The 25296-nt window shown below is 39.7% G+C and overlaps 1 protein-coding gene across 4 annotated transcripts; it reads right to left on the minus strand.

Annotated features, from left to right (window-relative positions):
* Positions 1 to 170: 170 nt before the first annotated feature.
* Positions 171 to 24657, minus strand: LOC110987466 (uncharacterized). 4 transcript variants are annotated; one of them, XM_087136886.1, is made up of 9 exons: positions 24536 to 24657; positions 22489 to 22873; positions 22092 to 22234; positions 20010 to 21575; positions 19133 to 19340; positions 15692 to 15782; positions 14553 to 14735; positions 2163 to 2275; positions 171 to 1936 (listed from the first exon to the last, which is right to left on the minus strand). In XM_087136886.1, the coding sequence occupies exons 2-9, from the start codon at positions 22752 to 22754 to the stop codon at positions 1837 to 1839; spliced, it is 2670 nt and encodes an 889-aa protein (XP_086993012.1). In that variant the 5' UTR covers positions 22755 to 22873; positions 24536 to 24657; the 3' UTR covers positions 171 to 1836. The 4 variants fall into 4 exon arrangements, with proteins under 4 accessions (XP_086993012.1, XP_086993013.1, XP_086993014.1 ...); XM_087136887.1 differs by having other exon boundaries at positions 22489 to 22869; positions 24536 to 24644; XM_087136888.1 differs by having other exon boundaries at positions 22489 to 22869; positions 24532 to 24641.
* Between the last annotated feature and the right edge of the window lie 639 nt (positions 24658 to 25296).

Consider the following 25296-nt stretch of genomic DNA (forward strand, 5'->3'; position numbering starts at 1 on the left):
GGATAGTTGCAGAACCTTGAGGGGGTTAAAACACCGCACCGGCAAAGCGCGACCCAAGCAGATTTAAACACACTTTGGATTAGAGTAATCCCCGATGCAAACTCCTTCAAAAGTGAAGGACTCGAGAAGATTAATGATAGAATCAGGCATTAAAACACAAAGTCAAGCTATGGTATTTTAAAGCGTTTAAAACCGACAAGGAAGTGGAATTGGACATTTTAATGACAACTTGATACCAGCGTAACTGATGATACTCCAACAAGTAGGTTTTTAAAATTAATATCTCCCCTACATCTGGATATAATAGCTCAATTCAACCTTATAATAGATTCATCTAAATTGAATTCACATTCCGTGGCAATTCGGACTCAACTTAGATTTATGTAAAAATAGCTGCTTCAACTTAATACAACATAAATGCATGTATTGCCTATTTGAAGGTTTCTACCAGCAAATGTCCCTGCTAAAATGTCATTTATTTAAAAGGAAACTTGAAAGACACCTGTCACATTAAAATATTCAATTCTATAAGGCACAAATTAACAGAAATACTCTTCGTAGAAAACCTATTTCATTATTCACAAAGGCACTGACGACAGTAATAAACTAATCTGTACAAGCTCAACATTTGAGGCTTATTTGCCTAGTTCAGCATAGCTACAAGCCCCTCCAGCAAGATTCAAATTTATTCTGGCTACGTATTCAATTCAAACTATTTACAATCTCTTCACACAAGCCAAGCTGGGCGAAAATATAGACATCTTTCTGTAAGTTAATAGAGAAGTCAGACAAAAATGGAATCAGCACCAAATTATGTATTTCTTTAGATGGATGTTCTTCTCAAAATTTTATTTGTAGAACTTTAGCTCGCAAGCCAGACGAAACCTGTGGAGGAAAAAAAAACCGAGAAATGAAAGGTTTCAGAGGTGGGGGGGGGACAACAGCAACACCTCGTCGCTAACAACAAAAACAAACAGGTCTCAAGGTCTCAGCTAGCTTCAACTTCTGCTGAGCATGTGTGGGAATCGAACCTCACCACAAAGGCAAAAAATACAGGAAGGACCACTGTGTCTGAGCTAGCCAGGCTAAATTAAGTCCATGACCTTCTCAACTCCAGATCACTGGAGACCTACTTTATTCTGAACCCTGCGTTATTAACCTTGAAAAAGAATAAATGACCCGTCCCCAAAATCTCTCACTACTGTCAGATAAAACCTTGTGACTTTTCAACCGTATAGGAATAGTAAATAATGCTGTATCAGTTACTGTTCATATTGTGATGGGCATTTTAGGCAAACAAATTCTATTTATTGTTAATGGTAAAACAGCTGCATGATATCAACATGAAATTCTCTTTGGGAAGGTTTATGGTGGAAGATAACTTTTCATATGATGAACACGGTTTGGTATACAAATTTCCTCAGTCAATCTGCATTAAATTAGAAAGAAAGAAGCTATTGATTCAAGAACTTTATTGGAAATTCTCTGGTACATTTATCAAAATTAAAACATGAGGAACAAAATTCTGAATGTTCCAGAAAAAATAAACAGTTACCCTGTGTATGACAAAAATGTAAAGATGGAATGATTAGTACTGATAATGTGCAGTTGTTCTGTTTCTAATACAATTTTGTCAGTGGTATACTATAAAGGTAATCATTACACTTCAGCAGCTTAGGCACCATGGACAATTCAGTACAGTAAAACTGGATGGGAACCAGTCAAATTAATGCACATGACATGAGACACTGGCTGGTAATATGATGTTCTCTCCTCAACTGGATCTCTTTGTTTTCTATGCAAAGTTCTTCTTGCGGAGGGACCGTCCTTGTGTCTTCAGTTGGACAAGAGTTGAGCATTGGTGGAGGATGGATGTGAGTTGTGATGACTTCCTCCATTGACCAGAACCTTCAGGCGAGAGAGATGCTCCATGGCTCTGAAGACAAAAAGAACAAATTTACCAGACAATAACAAAATCTTCTTATCCAACTTTACTCATTTACTATTTAATTAAGGGTCACAGCAGCTGGCATTTCATTGGTTGTCAAAAAGTGACATAAGTCTCCCTTCCTTTAACCTGAATGGCTTAAATCAACTGTAGGTTTCGTATTGGAATATTTGATATCAGTATGTGTTTATGAAGACACCACTGCACTCAGTACCTCTGAAGAGATTTTCCACCTGGCGCTTCGTCAAAGTTGGTTACACTAGCAGAGGATGACGAGGTGTCTTTGTCTGATAGCAGCCTGTGAGTATTCTTTGGTCCTACACTATCCTGTGAAAAACACAAAACAACACAAAACAAAAACAACAGTATGAGAATGAACTGAACAAAGTGCATAAATAAGCATGAGATTAATTACAATTTGAGACAGGCAGGAATATTATCCAGAGAGGGGGTGGAGCAATATCTATCATCAAGGCGGGCAACACCAGCATTTGGTGCTTTTGAAACTAATGTCCAAATTCTTGCAATTTTCAAAATTTTCAAATTAAGCTAATTTTCATTAAATTGTTTTACAAATTCATTCACGAACTTAATCACAAAACTGTTAAAAGGGCAACATTATTCGATTTTTGAAAGAGAAATTAGCGGATGCACTGAAATTATCATCTTACAAGCAAGCTGAATTTTAAGAAATTGATCCATGTGAGAGGCTGAGATTTAACTGCAAAAAACTCATATGGCCCCCCTCTCAAAAACCTTTCTTTTTTTAAATGAACACTGCTCTTATCTTGGGCACATCTTTCAGCCAATTTTTTTCTGAACTGAGAATCCAAATAACCAGATAAGCGCAACACAGCAGTAAGTTGACATCAGAAATGACCACACTCCTCCACATTTTGGCAGGTGTCATTTGTGACAACCACTTAAGATTCCTGGGATTGTTTCAGATTACAGTTCATTTAATGGCTTGATCCTTAGTGCTTGAATTATACACTTAAACCTTCCCCTGTTTTTTCTGTCTGCATAAAACATCGGTGACTCTGGCCACTACAAATTCTTGTCAGATTATGTGTGTGACTTTTTTTTGGGGGGGGAGAGGGGATGTACATTTGGAGCTCAAAATAGAACTGTCCACATAGTACCCAGCATTATCCTTCTCCATTAGTTTATGCATCTGGGCCTAATATCCACAACGGTAAATGCATTCAAAAAACTTGGGAATTCACCTTATAAAAGATCAAAGAGACTGCAATACTGTCCTGAGATAAACATTATGGAAAATAAATACACCAAATCACAGACTTTCCTTCTCTGAGTGTGAAGCTGGACAAAGAAGTGTACCACCAGTGTATACCGGTAGCAGTCCAATAAAATTTGCAATGAACCTTTTTTATTTCTTAAACTCAGAGTTTATTTACAGTTTTCTTCACAAGGATCTAAGCCCAGATTTTCCTAGGCGGGCCTTCCTTTGCAGCACAATGAAAACCTTTTCTTGGTCAGAACAAGTTGAAGTGTCCGAGGGGGCTTTTGGCACTTGTGCCCAAGTAAACATTAGGTACCAGGGTTGTGTCTGTAAGGCATTTGTGAAAAAATCCTGACTAATGCTATTATAAACACCACACACCACACCGGTGGTGTTATGTTGGGACTTTATGTTGGGGTAAATCTGCAGATTTCTTTATCTCATCACTTAAGTACAAGGACAGGTTCCATGTTTGGCTCTTTTGTCAAATTCCAAAAGAGTGAAAATTTAGTGAAAAATGAAGTTGACTTATTTTTTCAAAACCTGGCATTCACCAATCTTTTGAAAGCTGAATTTTACTGACATGTGGAACTGAGGCAGGATCACATAATCCCAAGTTACAGGAAGCATATACAAAGACAAAATTCTTAACGAACCACAATCTAACCATCAGCTAAAAAGGAACCAAGAAATCGCAGAGCTAGGTTGAGGGAGAGGATGGCACAATGGAAGGTTGCCATATAAGTTGAAAAATGTACTTTGGGAAACAATACACATAGATCTCACAAAGAATAGCTTTGTAATTGTAGTACTGCATGCAACTCTGCTGATACTCAAGTGTCTTCAGTAGAGGGAGCCACACTTTGCCAAGCCAGCTGTTGTATTGTAAATCACTGCTCCCTGGTGACAGGGAAAACAATCCCAAAATATTAATTTATGTGGGAGGCTTGGCATTCGCGGGTTTGATCCAGCAACAGGTTGCGCATATTAATAGGTGTATTTAGTGCATTTCAGAGGTCAGGAAGAGAGCAAATTTATGTTTGTGCAAAAATGTGGTGTTGGGGGGGGAAGGCTTAATTCTATTTTCATTTATATACAAAAATACCATCCTAATGGACGAATTGGGTCATGTGTTATTTTCGGTTGATAGATATCCATCTTGTTTGTTCCAGAACTCTACTCCCAAAAGTTATGTTCTATTTTTTTCTTCCTCAAGGGAAAAGATATACATTCCATGGACAAGTCATGGACTGGTCACAGACAACCCAAAATCTCGGGTGTCGACCCTTGGCCATGATGACAAAGACTTGAATTTGAAACACTTTCCCTAATGAATGCTAATCACTACAAACTTGAGACTCAACAGCCAATGTTTCAGGCTTGAAGCACTGCTCTCTGGAGAGCTGCTTTGTGTTTATCTACATGTACAGCCATTCTGGATTTCTCATCACAGAGCAGTTTGGGAGAAGGCAGGACACTTTTGGTAAAGCATTTCTGAAGCTTCCAAGGTTTCCAGGATCAGCTGAAATTTTGTCAATTGACAAAAGGCACAAAAGACCACAATGCCTTTACAAAGCCTCTTGAAGGCATTTCTTAGTTGGTTTTGGCTCTGTTGTTTGGTACTATTTTGCAGCCACAAGTTGGAACATCAAGAATGTCTTCTCTCTGCAAGCATGCACAGCACACAGAGCAAGTTAATTTATCTGAATGCTCACATGCTGAGCTGACATCAGCTGATGCCAGTGATGTCAGCATGTGTAGTGTTTCTTGGCTCTATCGGATCACCATCTAATGCCAGTCTGTCCAGGGGGCCTAAGCCTAGCAGGTCAGGGGGCAACAGTGAGCTTGCCGGCCACTCTCCTCCATCAAGGACCTTAAAAGACTTGCATGACAGGTCAACAGAACAGCTGCTGACTGCTGCAAAGATATTATCTTCCTCCATGATATTCCAAGGAGAAAAAGTATTCAGCAAAACAGACAAATATCTAGATATAAACAGCTCTGCTGATATCCACACATAGTTGCTTGAAGTGTGTGAAGTCTAAAAGTTGCAAACTAGAGCAAATTGTGCACTCCATCTTGGTTTTTTTTCACCCACACACTTTTCTTACCTCTATGCTTTATAACACTTTCACCCACTTGAGTTCTAACTGACTGACAAAGGTTGATGGGGTGTTGTTTCAGATTGACCCACTTATGTATAAAGTTGCCTGGTCGTCCAGAACTATACTGCAGTGGAAGTCAGGGATTTGCTGAGAAAACACGGCTAGGAAGCCACTCTGCTTACTGAAAAGAATTACCTGGCACTGTTAAAGCGAACCACATATAAAAAAGAGCAGTTAGATGTTGGCTAATGACAACAAGAAGAATTCCTGTGAGGATGATCAAAGTTACTGGCCTCGCATTTTTTTTAATATCTTCAATTTTTTATGATCACCATCAATCTTTATCTCTGCAATCACTATCTGTCACCGCTAACACCTAAGCTACATATGTTGTTTCCTGATGAGACAAACATGGTAATGGGTGCTACTTAGTCCTGTGGGTGGAGTGGGTGGAAGGGAGGGGTGCAGAGGGAAGGGTGGGGTGCAGAGGGAGGGATAATTGGCCTTGCTGCAGCCATCCTATCCTTAATGAGTCACAAACACACCATTAACACCAACTACCACTATCATCATCCTCCTATTGATGGAGGAAGCCCTATCATCCCCATGGCTGATGCAGCTTCACAGAACTACAACCATGTCAAGTTGTTCCTTTGACACCAGAGTTTATTAGCAATTCACACTAGTTGCATCTGGGGTCTCAAATATTTATGTACATTGTACATGTATACCAAAAAACTTGGAGCACTCAAAGCTGAAATCCAATGCCAGGGTAAAGGTTGAAGTCTCCTAGGGTTTCATTTCAATGCACACCAGCATCTAGAAATTAATCAAGCACAGATTGCTACAGGTTACAGGCTGTGACATGAATGGCCCTGTTGTATGGTGTGGTCGGTTGGGTAAACTATGACAAGAAGCCTAGGTTGTCTCCATTACATTCTTGTCTATCAACACCAGAGTGGAATGGAATGAACTCTGACCACCTCAACCACCACTTGGAAACTATCACTCCATTGCAAATTGCCATGAACAAATTCTGGATTGACAAAACCAAGTTTTACCTGGAGGACAAAAAAAAATGTGCTGGGCTATTTCATTGAAAACTGAACGTCTCTCCTCCATATACTCCATGGACCTTTCTTGTTGGAAATGGAATTCCCTAGTGCTCCTAGGTTTGGGAGGAATGCGGAACTGCAGCAGATTTTTGCTGAATTGAGGAAGTTCCTGCATGCCCAGTTCTACTTGGAACTTGATTTCTTGTCATTTCCTGTACAAAGTGGACTTTCGAGGATTTGGAGTGGTTCATTCCAAAATACCTAGAAAGTTACAGCCAATGATCGAAGTTTTTAATGAATGAACTTAACCAAAATTGTGAAACCTTTTTCTTGGGAAAGCTGTAAACACCCCATGTCTGTTTACTGAATGAATCAACAAACAGCAACAACTGGTGAAGAACAAAGTCCACACAGACCTATCCTTTGCCAATTTTTTTCTAAGAATTTGGAATTTTCTGGCCACAAATCTAACTCAGACACTGTGGTGGCTAGCCTGTTGACCACAACAGCCTTAACCTGAAAACCTGACCTCAAGACCACCTCATGGAAACAACTTTCTGTCACAATACAAGACTGATTATTGTTTTTCATTTTGCTATTCATGATGCACACATCATTGGCTTTCGACACAAAGAAATGTGACATGTTTTGTCCAAACCAGAAATGTCAGGGCAGAGCTTGATTTAGGGAAAAACAAGAGGAAAAAAACATGGTTTCGCCCGTTTGACCAAGAACTTTAAAAGGGCATCATTCATCCAAAGATGGTCTATTTCTAAGCCTACTTATTTCAGCCAAGGCAATACCATTTTTGACCCTCTGCCCAGGAGGGACTGGTTTTGACAAAACAATTCACAAACATCCGAGGGGGGGGGGATCTCCCTGCGGCAGACTGTGGCAATGGAGTCTGTGCCTACAGCCATTGCAGGTGTTAGTTCCCTTACAACTAGCAGTAACAAAGCACCTTGAATTACAATAACCCAGTCTTAGGGTAGATGCCCAGTGACAAAACAAATGACTCCCACCAACTAGAATAGGTTACCATGGTACAACCCCACGGCACTGACCCCACTAAATTTATTCACAAACTGGGCCCAACCAAGCGAAAGATTTAGACATGTATAGGCAGATACAAGGATTTAATAAGGCTTGGATTTATTCAGTTGATGAAGGGATATTTCAGGATGAATTTAGTCATTGTAAACACTAATTAAATATATAAATAATTAGTGTTTTACATTTGTGCAATGCAGAGATTGCTTATTCTGTACAAAGATGAAATGTTTTATTCCACTTAAGTTTGCCACCCACAGAGGAGTGTTTCATCGGTCACATTCTGAAAGTAGTCTTATTTTGCTCTCATACTAAGTATTCATTATTTATATTACATTCACACAGAAAATAAGTTTTACTTTGGAAACTTGTATGTTAGGTCTCACAAATAAAACCAGAAACAGTTTTCTATCTTTATTGGCCCCAAAATGCCTTAATTACTGCAATAATTACAAACTTATTTTGGAGTTCAGTGTCATCTTACTCCATGTTTTTGTAATACTTGAAATTCAGTAGCACAAACCAACAGGACCTATGAAGTGACCCCAATACACAGGAACTTGATGTCTGTTTGTATTAGCACGACCCTTTACTCAAGTTGGTATTTGCAAACAGCTTGGGCCTGCATATAATGGAATTCACTTGTGAAATCATTTAAACCCTCCAGCATGGCAGCCCACAAAGGATTCCTTTATTTACAATTTACAATCAACTTGACAAATACATGTACACCTGTACATGTACATGCTGGGTATGTATACGCTTGCACCAGCAACTGTAGGCTTGTACTTGAAGGAGAAAACTTCGTTATTCAACATATAACACACAAAACACATAATGTTCAACCATAAAAGTTATAAGTGCAAATTGTGTTCGAAAAATCTTTCCAAAATTCTTCTCCAACTCTGTGTGTAAGGTCATTATTGCACATCACTTTACTCAAAGATCTCTTTGAATCTCTCTGTTTCTCTAAACTATAGAGGTTTGGAAATTGTTTATATTTTAATTTTTTTTTAAAGCTTGAACTCACAATGAATTGAAATTCAAAGTTGTGAAAGGAGTCATACTACAAGTTTTACTTTGTCATATATGGTCCTGGATGAGCCATTTCTGTGTGCACACAAAGACAGGATGAAAAATTACTTAACTGTTAACATATACTTCTTGGTCTTTTGGAAAACAACTTGAATAGAGCAGGAATCCTGATATTTAAATTTGGAAGCTGTTTCATTTTTGTTTTTGAAGCTTTTCTTATGTTGAGTTTGAGAACATGTTGGGCTTTGACAAACTGCTATGGAATCCTTAAAATTTCCGCAAGCTAAACCCAAGCCCTATTCTAGTTCTACCAACAACAAAAGAAAATAGTTCCAAACAGAAATAACTGCATTTCTGTTGAGGTGAGGCATTCAGGGGAAGACCACACATGAATTGTGTAAGGTTCCAACATCCTTGAGTTAAGATTTGCTCTCAATATGACTGGTAACAAAGGTATTTTGACTACCATGTTCCTTTACAAGTTCATTCAAATGTAAATGAGACCCAACAAACCATGCAACAAAGCATTTGGAGGGATAATGGTGTTTCGAATGGGAATTGCATACTTCATGAATGATTCATGAGACTCTGCCCCCCTTACCACCAGACCTGTGCATATTTAATGAGCAGGGGAATTCAGCTACATGCAGTGGTCCAACAGTGCTGTACTGCCAGTAGAAGTGTTGCCCCTTTCCAACGAACATGTAGGCAACACACAGTTTTTTCACAAGTTTGCTAACACATATACATGTATACACTACTTAAAAAAAGTAAAGGACCACTTTTTTCTTAAATTGTAATTTTGTCAAGTGATGCAAGGGACATTAATGCAACAATTGAAACCAACCACAAGTGAAAATTACAGTGTGCTTAAGGTCACTTGGGAGAGTTGTACTGGGGTATTTTCAGCAGTAAAATATCTCACATAAAAAGTACACATGAAATAAAAAGTGATCCTTCACTTTTTGGAGTAGTATATTTCAGCAGAAAATGTATTTTAAAAAGTGTTAGATAAAATAAATACAAAACATTAACCTTGGTGGGCAAAACTGCTCAAAGAATTTAATCTACACGTAGTATGATAGACACAGTATACATTTTTAATTCAAATCATATTAAATTAAATGCTGTAACAGTAAATGAATATTCAGGCAAAAAATTGATATATTCATTTTAAAATCTCTCTCAGTGTTATTCAAATTAATAAGACAAATACCTGCTGGCAAAAAAAAAAGCTGAGCTAAGCTCAAATTCTCTGAATATTTACAGGGTAGACTACGTGTAAAAGGGGTTTGTACAAGTTACCCCCCACGGCAATTCCAGTCACACAACATTTTTGATCAATCCTCAAGAGAAAACAGCTATGCAATGAAGCATTCAGAACCTGCACATGCTGACAATGGGTCATGAAAAAAAAGTCATCCAAAACTATTCCATGCCAACAATTTATTTCTCCCTAGAGAAACACAGCTGGAGACAAAAAAAATGTAACAGCCATTTCGAAGTATTTGCAGCATACCAACTTTACGCACTTTTCCAATCAATTCAGATTAGACGATCTACCTTTGTATTGTAAGACAGGTCTAAGGGGTCATCCATTTTATTGGTCATTATTACCAACCAGCCACAAAATGTTCATGGGGAAGAGGGGGTGGGGAATCATGTAAACTTTTCATAAAATGTGAAAAATGACAAAACCCAGCACAGGATTTTTCCTTTTCCTTTATTTCTTTTTCCCTGGAGAAGGTCCAGAGAACAGAGACACAGTTTCCACATACAGGATATGGCCCCCTTAGGGTGTCATACAGGTGCAACACCTATCAACCATCAACCTAAATGTACTCTACTTGTCTCTGTCATCGAGTTTGGTAAAGTCCTAGTAACCCTGCACACTTCCTTAGTCTATCAATGACAGATCCCTGGACTAGATTAACAGCTTTCTCTTTGTGGTCTGATTTAAGGAGGTGGTTTCACTAGCCAGTCCCTCGAGAGGGTGGGGTGGGCAGCCCTGGCTTACCCAGTGACCTGCTAGAAACAGGTCGGGTGCCTTACAGGTGAATAACGTACCCATGGAAGCAAGTTTCTCAAGATTTTCTTGAATTTATTGTCAATTCCTTATTCTTCATCAGTGCTACAGTGAGGATGGGTGATATGGAATGATGTATGGATGGTTCTGTAAATTTCATACATGTATTTTCTCTTGATGTTCTCTTCGCTGACAGCCAACATCTGCCTCAACAAAAACTCTCTAAAAATTATAACTGAATGAGCCCATGATCAGCACTTTAAAGTCCAAGTTAGGTTTGATGTGGAGCATTTTCTGTAAGCACTTTTGTGACCTGCATTAAAAAAACTTAGAGCAGGTGATGAATGTTGCTGAGTGGAAATGGGTTCGGTTTGATTTCAGTTTGAAAATTGTACGCACTTTCAAGAGACACTCTTGTCCTTGTCATCCAAAAGGAATTACATCAAAAACCATGAAAAACAGAACTCTCAAATGGAAACATGCTGTGTTATTTTTAGGACTTTAGCTTGTTTATTGGGGGCTAAAATATTTCACTGAACTAGATTTTGTTTGTTATCACACTGGTTATAATGGTCAAAGGGTGTCCTCATTTTTCAAACCAAGGAGGCAGAAGGAAATTTATTTTTCTAGGTTGACTTGATTGGTAACCATCTGTCAAACTTTGATGAGAACAGGTAGTTTGACTTTTGCACCAAACTGAATTTGGCAAAGAGTAAATTTCTTACAATGTTAGAGGGATATATTTGCATCATGGGCATAATGTTTTCATGTGGATCATGGGTCATGGTTTGGGTCAACATTGTCTGTCCCAGTGAAACCCTTACATCAATCAATAGAAGTGGTCTGTCAAGGCGAGAGTTTACACATAACAGCTGATCAGAAACATCAAACACCCAGGCCTCTCCAAGTCATTGCCCAACCACCTGCTTCTTATTGGGAAGTGGTATTGTGGGAAGACATCACAGAGCAGGGTTGGCAAGGTTTATGGCTTAACCACTCCAGGACAGAGAGGAGGAGAGTGATTGAGTAATGGACAGGCAAAGTACTGACGGAGAGAAGGCTGCCCTTAAAGGGCAAGGCCTGGTTTTTGTCTCCATCAGGTGAAATTGGAACCATTTAATAAGGGTCACAACCTTGTAGCAATAAATTGAATCCTAAAGTAATGCTATTATTGATGACAATGCTTCCAATAAAAAGGACTCTAGTTTTCTTGCCTGTTGTGGTTTGAGGTTTTGAGAAAAGTCCAACTTTGGGCATTTTTAAAAAAGTTTAAGAATGAACCCACTCTGTAAAGTATACAACTGCACATGGTAAGCATTTCTTGAATACAAAACAGATCGAGGCGTAAATGTTACAGAGTATCAGAAAATTTCAAATTCCAAACACAAGAAATAACGCATCGGCCTCCCTTAAATGCCAGCAATAAAACTTTCCTTGAAACAGGCAATTATTAAAGTGTTTATGATGACTGTAATACTGCACTAGCTCCCACCCTGAATAGTTCAATCATGACTCACCTTCCCAAGACCCCCATTAATGCAGGTAGTCTGAAACTACATATATTATGGGCCTAGTCCTGTCATACACAATGGTGATACTAGTTACAAACATGCCGGAAGGCATTAGCATAATAACAATTATGGCTATGTACCAGTCAGTGCCAGGTGGATAGACAAATACTAGTACACCCAGGATCACTTGCGATAAAATGAATCTAGTCTACTGTGTGTTCGTGCAACTAAAGTCTCCGTTTTGGAGACAGATCAACAACACACATGCAATCATAAGGAGCGTTCTTGGCCAGGTATATGTACCAGCAAAAAAATTCTATATATGTTTGCACTTTTGCTGCAAACAACAATTATAAATCATTTAAAAAACTGACAACTACACATGTACAGCATGCGTTAGCTGCTTTCATCTGCAAATAGGGAGACATGCATACTGTACAGCATAATGACTACCTGTGAAAACCTAAATATGAACGATTTCAATGACCATGACCTTCTCATATTGTTATTCACAATAACTCAATCAATGCTGTCTGGCAACATGATGGAGGTTATTTTACACCCAATGGACTTGATTGATCAACAGAGGGCAGCAGGCACAATTAATGGCAATCTACAACACCTACTACCGCGGTATAACTGAAGGACAGAATATGGGGCCAACATCAAACAGGTTATGCTGAAGAATGATCACAACTGTAATTCAATGATTCCATCCTTGTTGAGAAGTAAATGTAAGATACAACTTGACATTCCTTACACACTTGTAGACATAAGCTAGAGTAGAACAGTCATGTCCATTATGATGCATGTGAAAGACACATAAAACATGTTTTATTCCTGTTCAACTTGGACAGGGGTTAGCTCGGTCCAGGTTAGGAGCTACTTTGGGATAGCTCCGACTAATACTTCTCAAAGCAAATCTTCTGGCAGCCTTGACTGCTAAAACTTAGCCCCAGTAAACATCTGCAACAATCCTGGACATCACACCCTGTCCTAATCCAAAGATCTTCACAAACTGGATTGAAATAATCTATTCTTCACCACACAGTCTTCATCTTCTGATACACATTGTCCTTATATCCCTTGAACTCAATACGCCACAACATTCTTGTCCCCTAAAAAAACAAAACTTCTGAGGTGGTTTGATTCTAAACCAGTCTTCAATCTAATCCCAGACTTAAATCTTTGTTTTAGTTCATGTAACCATGACAACACAGAATAAACAGCGTTCTCGGTTACACAGAATCTTCAGATTCAGTAAGATTCTTCAAATTCTGCCCAGATTGATTCAGCTGTAAAGAGCGCACTGTGGACCGTCCTTATCGACGTTCTTATCGACGTTGCTTGAGAGGAGGATGACACATACATGTATAAAATGACCCCAATTCTCAGCATTAACAAACAAATATGTTAAGTGAAAGGGCATTAAAAGGTAGCATATAAAATACGACCCATTGATTTCCATCAGACAGCAGTAACACTCAGTGATCTTTTCCATGTATCACCCTCGGAGTATCCATAAACCCCACAGCTTTCAGGGAAGCTGAAGGTAACAAGGGTATGCAAAAGCCAGTTGCCCTGATCAAAAGATGTCCCCTTGCTTACCCCTTGGGAGAACCACCATTGATTGGCCTATTTCCTTTGATGTGTTTTGGAGACAATAAATCATTTTCAAGCGTGCATCACAGACTGTACCGGTACATTAAATGCTACAAAATCTGTTTGTAGACATACATGTTGGGAGACATGGTAGTTTTGATTTTTACTGGGAAATTAACTGCAAAACTAACTGAATATGGACTTCATGTGGTATCTGTTGGAATTCCTGACACACCTGTTTAGATGACTGGCTTTAGAATAATTCAGACATATTACAATGAATATACCTGAGCTACGGCAGCACCAATAACCCTACACAAGTCATTCTCCTGCCATTTTGTTCCAGGAACCTTCTTGTATAACCCAATATTTAGTGCAAGAAACCCAGCGATACATTCTCATAGCAATAAAGAACTCATTTCAGTGAATTAGGGAATTCCAAGTATTTAAGTCGATAACCAGCATTTATTGCAGATCTGTGGGCAATATACTCTAACGAATGGATGGAAGGCAAAATGAAAAAAGTACAATCTAAACTTAACTTCACAAAACACACACAATTACAAACTTCAAAAACTTGAAAAATTGGAATGATACAGTCAACTTACAAAACAAGGGGGATGTGACCACGACAGGCAATTATTGGAGAGGCTGTGAATACTTGCACGTCTCCACTGACTTTGAAATTTCCCAGTACTTGTTGAAGGCATGGCTGTCTGTCTGAACTCAACACAAGCCAATGGTCCACCGTGTGTGTCAATGCCCTGTAGATGTCTTTTTATGTATCAGTAGTAAATCACATGTTAGGGAAGGGGATATTTATGACTCCTTGAGGAGAGGCCACAGTTGGAAGAGACTACAAGACTGAGTCTATGGCTTGTTGTAAATACCCAACCATTTGGGCATTTTTTTAACGATCCCTTTTCCAGAGATTGAATTACTCTTCCAAAGTCTAGATTAAAAAGAAATTGTCTGACCTTAGACCTTGATGGTGATGGTGAAGAAGTCCCTGTGGCTGATGTAGTCTGCAGTTCCTCCGTCTCTGATGTCAAAGCAATATCGCTGGTAAGGCCTTTGGTGTCCAACCCTTGAAGGGTAAAAAGCATGTTCTTCAAGGCTTCAACTGGGCCAGGTTGTGATCCACTCGTCAGCTTCTGATTCTGAGAGAAAAATCAGTTCCAGAGAAAACAAACAATGCTCATTAATCAGTCTCATTATTTCCTGTCCAAGGATTGATTTATTTTATATAACAGGTTTTGCCTTTACCCAACATATATACCACCGACTCCACCACCGAGCTTGCCGGGGTCAGCTAACATCTCCCCAACGCAAAAATACATCTTGAAAATAGTTCGCGGTACCTGCTGCTTCACCTGACTCAGACCGGCTAGCCAACCCCGGCGAGCTCGGTGGTTGAGTGGTTAAGACATCTACACTAGTAAGCAGGAGATCGTGGGTTCGAGTCCCACCCAAGTAAGGTTGTGAATTTTTTCACAGGCTCTCAGACAAGCACTGAGCATTCAGTGTTTATCAATATATACATTGGGTAAGGGCAAAACCCGTTATATAAATTAACGTTTCCCGAACGCAAAAATACATCTTGAAAATGTCCAAAGATTACTTCAGACTTATTAGCATTACACATAAATTTGAAATTTCTGTGGATAGGTCATTCCTGACAAGATGTCGCACCCAGCTGAACTTTTTGATGGGAGGTCTAGTCCACACATTCACTTAATTGCAAACTGCATTACACAATAATCACAATTATCACAATAATGCACAAACATAGCTGCAGTTGAAGCTTCATACTTATGTTTATGTGGGTGAAAGCCAGTAATTGGTCTTATTCACAAGTCAGCCATATTGAATAGACAGATTACAATGAAATTAAACGCCATCTAACATGGCGTCAGTGTGAGTCATGTCTAATTCAAGCAGTAAAGCCCTACACAAGGTATCCATGGCATTGAAATACAAAATACACCGATGTAACTTGGTCCCTTTCAGACAAATGTGATTTGTAAACTTCCCCCACCCCACCAACCTCTTCCTGGCAAGACTGCTACATAACTTTGAAAAGGAAGGGAAGATATGACTTAGATGAGAGACTCACCTGATCACTTGCTAATTGTTGACAATCTTTTAGAAACTTGGACACACTGTCCTGAGGTCCAGTCTGGTCCTGCCTTCCATTCACAGGTTTACTAGATTGACAAAATAAGTAAATTGATGAGCATAAGAATTAATAAATAAATAAATAATTGCAATCAATTTTTCAAGCTCACTTGTGGAATAGTCTATCAGAGACACTCAAGCTTTGCAATGCAGGTTGATATAAAAGTGCCTGGTAGGTTTAAAGTAGCTCTGAGTAGCTGTGACAAACTACCTTAAACATTCCTCTCATTAATCAAGAAGTTTCTATGTGTGTTCAGACAGCTCATCTAATCAGGAGAGAATTCTTTAGATCGTGAAGTATAAAAAAGAGCAACTTTTGGGCCACTCCATTTGTTTTCATCCTGGCTGTCACAAGGTCAAACCTTTGACCATAGGTCTAACGCTCTGGTGGTTATTTGTCTAAAGACAAGCGCAAACAAACACAAAAGACAAAATGTGAAGACTGAAATAACAGTACAGAGTCAATGACACCTTAAGCCTAATGTTGTCTACAATCTAGGTCAGCGAAGGCCAGCTACTGCAACTTTACGTTCTCTAACGAGGGTAAAATTCCTAAGTAAGCTACAGTACAAAGAATGTGCCATAGCAGTCCAGAAGTGTTGGTATTTGGCAATTATTCCTTGCAAAAGCACTTGGGCAACTGTAAGGTTACTTGATTGTTTGATAAATGGGTTATTATCAGGTAACATTTTCTGTTCAATTAAAAATCATGGACATCAGAGTGAAAACAGGTATAGAGGGCGCAACGTACATGTACATGTATTGGGCAAAAACTCTCTCAAAAACTGTTCAAGCAAAAATCTCAAGTACTTTGTTTCAAAACAATGTAAGATTACACAAAAGTTTGCCTCATCACATATAGTTTAATTAACAGTACAAGTGGATGCCTACATGTACATGAAAATTTGCTTTAAACCAAAGAGACAAAAGCTGTTTGAATACTTAAGACCATAATCAAAAAGGAAATAATCAATTACAGAAACAATTAAACCTTGAATGCAACCAGGAACTAACAGGGTTTATATTTTTGATAAAAAAAGGATTTTCTGATTTGATTTGACTTTGGTGATAAGGCAAAAGCTGTGTGAATTGTGATGTTACATCTGCAAAGGATGAAATGAATGAAATACATGAATGAATAAGTCATAAATTTGACCAACTCCAAGAAAACCCATATTTGCCTGGTGAGGTTGCTTGATTGCAGCCATAATCAAGATATTCCATAGAAAGTTCAATAGGCTTCATGACTACTGTAAACAGCCTTTCTGCAGTTGTGTTCTGAAAGGTTTACTTTCTGAAACAAATGAAACTGACAAACGCTACGTGTCCAGACAGAGATGCTTTTCCTCCGGATCAGACTTCTTTGAAACAAGCTCCCTGAAGAATCTGGAATCAATTTTCTATTTCCCTGTTTTTCCCCACCCTGTGATCCTTGAGGATTCTGAGAGGTTAATGTAAACAGGTCAGTGTACTGCTGGCCAAACAGCCTCTGGGGTGGTTACTGTTTTCATAACACAACCGGATTTCACTCAGGAATGTATCTCCAAAATGTTGCCAGAGTGTCTGTGTTTTCGTTGCTTCATAAAAACTGGGAAAACCCTGAAAAAAGCCAAGGCATTTGAAGAGAGTTTGGGATTCCCTGAAACAACACTCTTCTTTTTCAAAGCAGGACGTTTACTGAGAAAAACAACTACCCAGTTAATCTCAGTGCCCCCTGATGAATAGAAGAATTTCCATTCAACCTGTCAAATGCTGCAGGGGTGTAAAATGGTGTTTCCTTGCTGTGAAACCACCGTTACAATGCTAAGTGGCTCTCATTCACAGGAAAACAAAACTCTGAGGAGACATGATGGTTTCCATGGCAACCTAGATGGCTGCCATAGTTACACCCTAAGTTAACCTTACATTGTGGGTAGGTAGAGAAGCCGCAGACTGGGCCTGGGATCAGTATTTGACCGCTGTGCTGCAGGGCACACAAGCAGTAGGGTGTCGGGTGTGTGACGTCATGTGACCGCAACTTGCCATAACAACTCTACAGGGGTACTGGCAGGGTACCAGACTAAGTATGATTGTATTTCATTAGCCAGGCCTCAAGACAAAATATGGATCTTGTATTTTTAATGGAATGTAGAGACAGTCTCAACAAAGAACTTTCAAATACAGGAGTACTTCTTGCATTTACTGTGATTAGTTAAAGTGCAAATCACAACATACAGTACATGTAGTGAACAATGACACAATATAACAGGTCATTAAAATCAAAATACATGAAAAGTTCCACTTCTTTAGACTCCATTCCCAAGACTTTTAACAAGGGACACCAATGGAATAAAATCGTTGGAAAGAGAATTCTAACACATGCACATGATCACTAGATGGTAAATTTACACATAAGATTACATAAAAAATACATGAGCACTTTTTAACATTGCTAGTTACACCAACGACCAAAGGTTGTCTTTCATTAATTTCCCAATAGATACTCAAACAAAAATGCTGTTATGACGCTGCATGACGTTATGATATGGTCTAGAGAGGGCTGGGGTGGAGTTGGCCCGGGGCAGGAGATTTCACTTCATCATATTTGGCTCCATTTCTACTGTTTTCATTATCCAATGGCCTCTTGAACCCAATGAGGGCACTGTTCAACTTTGGAATGAAGAACTTCAGAATGAGACATATCCAGTGACAGAGGGCAGCAGGCAACTTTTATAATGAACGTGTTAACCCCTACCTCTTCGGGGTGTGTGGAAATTACTTCCAAATTGAAGGATTGAGGACTGTTACATGTGGCAGTCTCTGCTTCTGACACTGTTCACTACAATGACCCAAACTTACATTTACCAGTCATTGCAGTTTAGTATTTGCAAAATGTAGAGTATCTCATCACTTTGTAAAGAATGTTCCACCTGGCATACACGTTCAACAACATCAGACTTCACTTCCAAGTTGTGTAGTAATGTGTAATGGATTAGGAGTGAGTATAAAGCTCAACAGCTATGACTTGACAATGCACGCATACGAGGACTGGTGTTAAAATTGTGTGAAGAATGCGACATTAAATCACTGTTTGCTGCTGATTTTTGTAAGATGAAGCAAGTTACATGTACATGTGCCTACCATAGCAAGAACGCATTCCAAATGCATTTATCCTTTGAAACTTTAGGAATCTTACAAAACCCTTCCACTGAACAGAAATCTACATGGCATGTTCTTTAGGCTTAGGCTTTGGGTTCTGATCCCTCAATCACACAAAAATCTTCTAAACTGTCCTTATGGGTTATTCTCAAAACCTTAGAGAGCTGGGATAAATCAGAAATTCTGAGTAGACAGAAATATTGATCAGATGCACAAAAACTTGAAAAGACTCTCTACTCACAGTGATGGCAAATGGCGCTCCCATGGACGATCCCCATCCAAGATCTCTTCAGTGAGTAAGCTGTTGTCATGGCGATTGACATCCTCCTCACGATCAGCTGCCTCATGGGGATAAAGCAACGTGTCGCTGGGTTTGTTCCTTGATGCCTTTGCTGCATCAAGAACTTTCTGAGCTCTCTCTAGCAGGGCATCCTCACTCTTTAGATCATCTACAAAACACAATTTAACAATGCATTCACATTTGACAGTTGATGTTTCTGACGCCACAAACACCATCATAAAAGTAAAAATGTGCTCGGTTCAACTGTTGACAGTTGCATATGCATTAAACACACATCGTGTGATTATCAACAATAAAAAGTTTTGTATGAGTGTGAGATGGTCCAGTGTCCACCCACACAGGGGTAGTGTGTTTTCATCACCAATGAAGCTTCTAAATCTGATCAGAAAAGCTTAAATACAGATTCCAAAACACCGCACAATCTGGGCTCTTTTTACAAGGCTGCTGGGCTGGCTGAAATACTCGGGCGTCAATGAAGGTCACCTGTCAACTTAGAGTAGTGCCTAAAGATTAATTCGTGCGGCTATAAACGACCGCTAAATGAAATGATGAATTTTTGAAGGATTTTGAAAACAGACAAAATGATAGTCATGCCAGCCCAGCATCATCAACATTGAAAAATGCCCCGGCATGAAGTGGTTAAAGGGAGCCAATTACAGATAACAATGTTAAAGACGGAGAACCGTATGTTAACACGCTTTGTGCTGTGTCTGTTTTGAACAATCTAATTCATACATGTGCAAATCAAAGGCAACAGGTTGAAAAATCTTGCAATATAAGAGATGATAAGAGATGATTGTAGAGTGAGAAAATGTACCTTCACTCAATTTGCTTTTACTGGTGTGAGTCTTCATGTAGTAACCACTTCTTCCAAGTGACAACAATCCTTCATCATTTACGTATCCATTCATGGATGGTTTGGAAAGCCTCGACTTGAAGTTAACACGGTACTTTGGTGTACTTGACAGCAAGTCTGATGCATTTTGCCTAGCAGATGTTCTCTTGTGATGGACCAATTCTCTTGCTGTACTGAAATGTCTCTGAGTTGCTAAGTGGTTGTTATACTTGGTTTTTTGGTGTCCTGAGTTTGACAAAGAAGACGACTTGTTGGAGAATATGTTTGGTGAATACTGCTTCTCAGCGTTGTGGTTGGTTAGGTGGAAACCTTTCCCAGTAGGAGATGCTAAGATCAGATCATCAGTAGTGAAGCTACGGGTTTTCCTGGATGTGGCCTTCCCGGAGAATTTAACAGCTCTCCTGGAGTGTTGCTCTTCACCGCTTGAAGCCAAATCTCGAGGTCGTTCACGAATTTCTTGGAACCTTTCATGTTCAATGCTTCTCAAGAGTTGTTCTGAGGTTTCAAAATCTCTAACTGTCAGTCCAGGAGGCCGGTTTGTCCCTGCTATGAGACCGCTTGCAGAGTTGGATCTTTGGAGAGGGGTTTGAGGTTTCTGAGGTGACAACTGTTTGTAGCTGCTTTCAAGAGTTGTGAGATTTTCAGCTTGTCTGGAGGTTGGGTTGCCAGCATGAGTACTGTTTGACAAGGTAGAGTTGAGGTCTTGAATCCAACTGGGTAGTGGTCGGCCACCATTAGTTTGCTCTTGAGTCTTACTGATACCAGACGTTTCTAGGTCTTGGACCCAGCTTGGAGGAGCCCTGCCGCTGGCTTGAGCCTGAGAGGGAACGCTGGTCAACCCAGACGTATCCAGGTCCTGGACCCAACTCGGAGGAGCCCGGCCCCTAAGATGTGTGTCAGAGGGAATACCACTTACCCCTGAACTCTTCAAGTCCTGTGTCAAAATTGGCAGAGGCCTCTGACTGCCTGGCAGGAGATTCTCTTTGGGGGGAGAATTTCCTTTTTCTGTTGCAAGAGTTCCTGACATCTGCAGTCCCTTCCTCCTGTTAACTATGTCTACTTCAGATTTGTCATTGAGAGGACTCTTCCTTGTCTGCAATTTTCTCATGTTTTCAAATTTGCCACTATTTACTGATTTATACACAGAGGGACTATTTCTGTCCATAGAAGGTGCAGAACTCGTAACTAGTTTCTTAACTGGTGAAATATCTGATGGAAACTGAGGAGTATAGGATGATTTCAGTCTAGGTCTGCCTTCAGTATGTGACCTAGCTGTCATATCTTGGTGTCTATCTCTGAAATTCCGCAGCTTACTGACAACTTCAGCTTTGAGTGTGCGACTCTCTTTTCGGACAGGCTCCTGGTTTCTTGGAGGCAGAGGGAGGTTCAAGGGAGGATACGGGGAAGCCAAGAGGAGGGCATCAGTTGACATACTGGCTTCACTCTCCATCTCAGTGATGACTGAGCTGCCAGGGAGAGGTGAAAGGTCAGAGGTCAGATGGCGGGAGGCTTCAATCAAGGCTTGAGCTGTGAGAAAAAGAGAAAGAACCTTTTGTCCATTCCTTCAGTAGTTCATTAGGCCATTTTGCTATTTGGTTTTGCAGACCTGTCAATTTTGGCATGCACACACACACACACCCTGCAATTTTACTGTTCGTTGTTTGGTCGGGGAGACTTTCCACAGTTTTTTATCATCAGTCAATCAATTGGGCATGATTGGGTGATATGCACAATAGCCTGATCTCTACACAATCAGTTGATCTTATCGCACACTTTGTTGATATTTATGCCATCAGCCAATCGCCTTTTCTAATTCACAGTTATGAAAGATTATTTCAATAAAGGGAAGTTAATTTGGGGTTTTCAACAGGATCAACCGATCGCATGGAGTGGTCGGGCGATCTGGCAGATTGGATGATCACAGCCAACATACACACACAAAACCTGTGCCTTTGGTCTTCTAAAACAATGCTTGTAACATGACTGCCTTCCGTATCTTTACTTTGCTAATAATGAATTAGACTAAAGCAATTACCAACATACCTCTGTCCCTCTCCAAGTCTGCCTGCATCATCTCACTGTACGATTCATCCAGTAACTTCTTGGAAACATATCGACGCCACTCAGCCCTGGTATCTCGCACACTGGTCTCCAAGCTACGGTCCACGGTCCGCAGCAAAACTGACCTGGGGTAAAGTCCATCAGAAAAAAGAAAGTCTAACGTCATCTTCTTTGAAACACTGTAGTCATTTTGAATCTAATTCAAATCTCATCTGTACCACATACAAAAAGCATCATAAATATATAAACTTCTAAAAATGAGTAAAACTGATGGTAATATTTTGGCCATATGTCATTTAAAGCTGTGCTTAGTTCTGCATGGTTTAAGCACACAATATCACAATCAATCATTCAACTGATTTTCACAATTCTGTCTTACCTTGGAGTTAAGAGATCTTCCACGGTCCGATGGTATGTCATGCTCAGTGGATGAGCGCCCTCAAAGTCATTGATGTATGCGGCAAGAGCTGCAGAGGCCGAAGGATACTGTTTGTTCTTGTACGTCATGATGGAAGATCGACCGCTTAGACTCTGGGTGCTGTGAAGGGTATCGTTGAGTCCGGAATGAGACAAGAACGATGAACTTTGCAGAGTGTGATGAAGGGAAGATGTTGTCGTGATGGGTGATGGCTGGTAGCTTGCCATGTTAGTCTTGTCTTTCCTTATGTTGATATGTAACTTTGGAGCTGCATGAAATTCTGACAATGGAGATCTTTCTTAATTCTTCTTAAAGTCATGGCGTGCCAGGAATCATCCGAAACTTGCTTCCAGCAGGAAGAAACAGAAAAAGAACAAATGTTCAGTTATTATGGTTTTAAGATGTAGAAATCAACAGAAGTAATCTCATCAAAATTCACTTCACTTTCCTAGCATGAGCCAGTTTTGCTCTGAAATAAGTTCTCTCAAGCAATTCCGAAGGCAACTTCAATCCACTCACAACATGACAATTTCCGCAAAAAAGGCACACCACACAGATACTGATACAAAAGACAGTTCAGTGCTCCTATGTGCCATGCAAAATTACTCTGACATTCTTTCACAGAAAACACCTGCTTTTGTCACCAAGACCTACATGTACATCGTTAATTTTAAGCGCGTAACGGTTGAACATTTGGTTACAAGTGAGAATTAGATCAGGGTTACATACCCTGAAAAGAACACAGAAATAATGTACACAAACTGAAGGTTATTGCCGAGGCACAAAACAGTATGTACAAGCTGCACACAATGAACTGTTAGTATTTTGAGGTCACACAATGGTGAACCTGATCCATGGACAAATAAATAATTCTCTCTCCTTTCTGGATTCTACAAATCTAAAAACAAATACTTTCGCCTGCTGACAGGCTAAACAATGCCAGTTGTCGATGTGAAATTGTCGAACTGAAAAAAAAAGGCCTAACAGCAATACTGAGAACCCTGTCTTTGCCTCATGGAAATGTTTGGACTACATGTATTTTATCAGAAAACATCCCCTAAATTTGCCAAGAGAGCTGAAACAGTAACCATGGGTAGTGCTATCTATAGGGCCTGGTTATCTACACGAGCTTGGTGCATAGCTTAGCTGATAACAGTGGGGCCATTGATCTTATTAAGGATAGAGTTCCATATAAGCCTAGAGAAACCAGTAATTATTCCCTACAGTGACTGATTAGCCATCAGAAAGCAAAAACATTCAGAATTCAGAAATGTTCAATTCGAGGGGGACTGTATACTTGGGGACCGCCATTTTTTGTCATTTTTATCTTGCAAAACAGGTAAGTCCTCTCAAAGAACAAAGGCAACACTCTCTTTATTACGCTGACCCTATTTTTTTGAAATTTCAAATTGTAAATTGTGAGAAAATGGGATTTTATTACTGATGAACTAGCCACGCAAATTTGAATCCACTGTGTGTCATGTGTAAAAACACTCACAGTTTCTCCTCATAATTTCCCTCTAAACTCAAAGCCCTACCCTTTTTGACAACATCAGATACAGATTTGAGCATGATATCACAGTCATGCACCAAGGTCAATTCAACAGTTAAAATGTAACTCTCCTAGACACTACAGGGTACGCCCCAAATGTACAATCCCCCAATTCAAGGAAAATACCAAATCGAATAGGCCTAGGCCTACACTGTACATGCTTTCTAGACCAGTTACAAAGGGTTTATCAGCAGGGGGAGTCAAGTGCCAAAGTCATGGAAGTGGGGTCTGCATATGGAATTTGGAAAGAGTTTCATATAAAAAACTTATAATGATTAACAATCATTAGGCCTATGATCAGATATATATTCAAAAATTGATGTCTGATTCACTAGTGCTGAGCCGGTATGATGAATCTCTGGTAACCACCGTTTCCCAATTCCCCATAGTAGGTGCTACAACTTTACAAGTTATGTACGCGCCAACCCCCCCCCCAGGTAACCTTGGCCTACCTACATCGTCTAAAACACAAAAGGAAACTTTGTCGAGCACACGAACTCATACAAAAAAGAGTCATAGCTGGTTTGTTTTCAATTTTCATTAATTTCTTTATAAGTTTACGTCCAATTATGGCAATGTTCCCGACTATAATTAGGCAAGTCCCAACTGAAGTTGAATGTCCCAACTGAGACTAAAAGGTCAGTTGAAAAAGAGAAAAATACTAATCATTGAAAAAAATACCAATTATTCTCAAAGATGTTTGAACCACACCCTATATCTTCATGTGTGATTTTTATCCTAGTTTTGGCGAGTTAATAAATGACTTTTGGTTTTTTTTTTTAGAATTCCCAGTTGTAAAAAGGATGACCCTGAAAATCTTACAGTTTGCGTGTCTTTTCCTTCCCAACTTTTGCGTACACGCCACAGTAAAAAAGAACTCGTTGAGGGCCCCATTTTATATGAATTCCACAGGAATAAGGGCACTGTCAATTGCTAGCCTTTCCCCTTTGTTTATACATACCTCCCGCCCCGCATAAGGACCCAACAATACTCAATTTAAAAGCAGAGAAAATTCCAAACTGTAGTTTTTAATGTTGTGTCGTAGTTGGGACAGTCCCATCAAACATGTTTAAAGCTGAGACCGGGCCCAACTACAGTTGGGACCATTGCCATAATTGGGAAAACCTTCAGCTGTTCCTCCATGACAAGAGAGGGCGCTATGGACATTTAATGGTGAGCGCCCGGCGCCCGCACTCCGCTAGCGCTCTCGATATCTT

The sequence above is a fragment of the Acanthaster planci genome, linkage group LG05 (assembly GCF_054643075.1).
Source record: "Acanthaster planci isolate LZ-2023a linkage group LG05, COTS_SCS, whole genome shotgun sequence".
Taxonomy (NCBI): Eukaryota; Metazoa; Echinodermata; class Asteroidea; order Valvatida; family Acanthasteridae; genus Acanthaster; species Acanthaster planci.

Coding starts and splice junctions, on each gene's coding strand:
- LOC110987466 (XM_087136886.1), bottom strand. CDS start 22,754: ATGGCAAGCTACCAGCCATCACCCATCACGACAACATCTTCCCTTCAT. Junction 21,576..22,091: donor AGACTTGGAGAGGGACAGAG/GTATGTTGGTAA, acceptor TTTTTCTCACAG/CTCAAGCCTTGATTGAAGCC. Junction 1,937..2,162: donor GGTGGAAAATCTCTTCAGAG/GTACTGAGTGCA, acceptor TTTTGTCTTCAG/AGCCATGGAGCATCTCTCTC.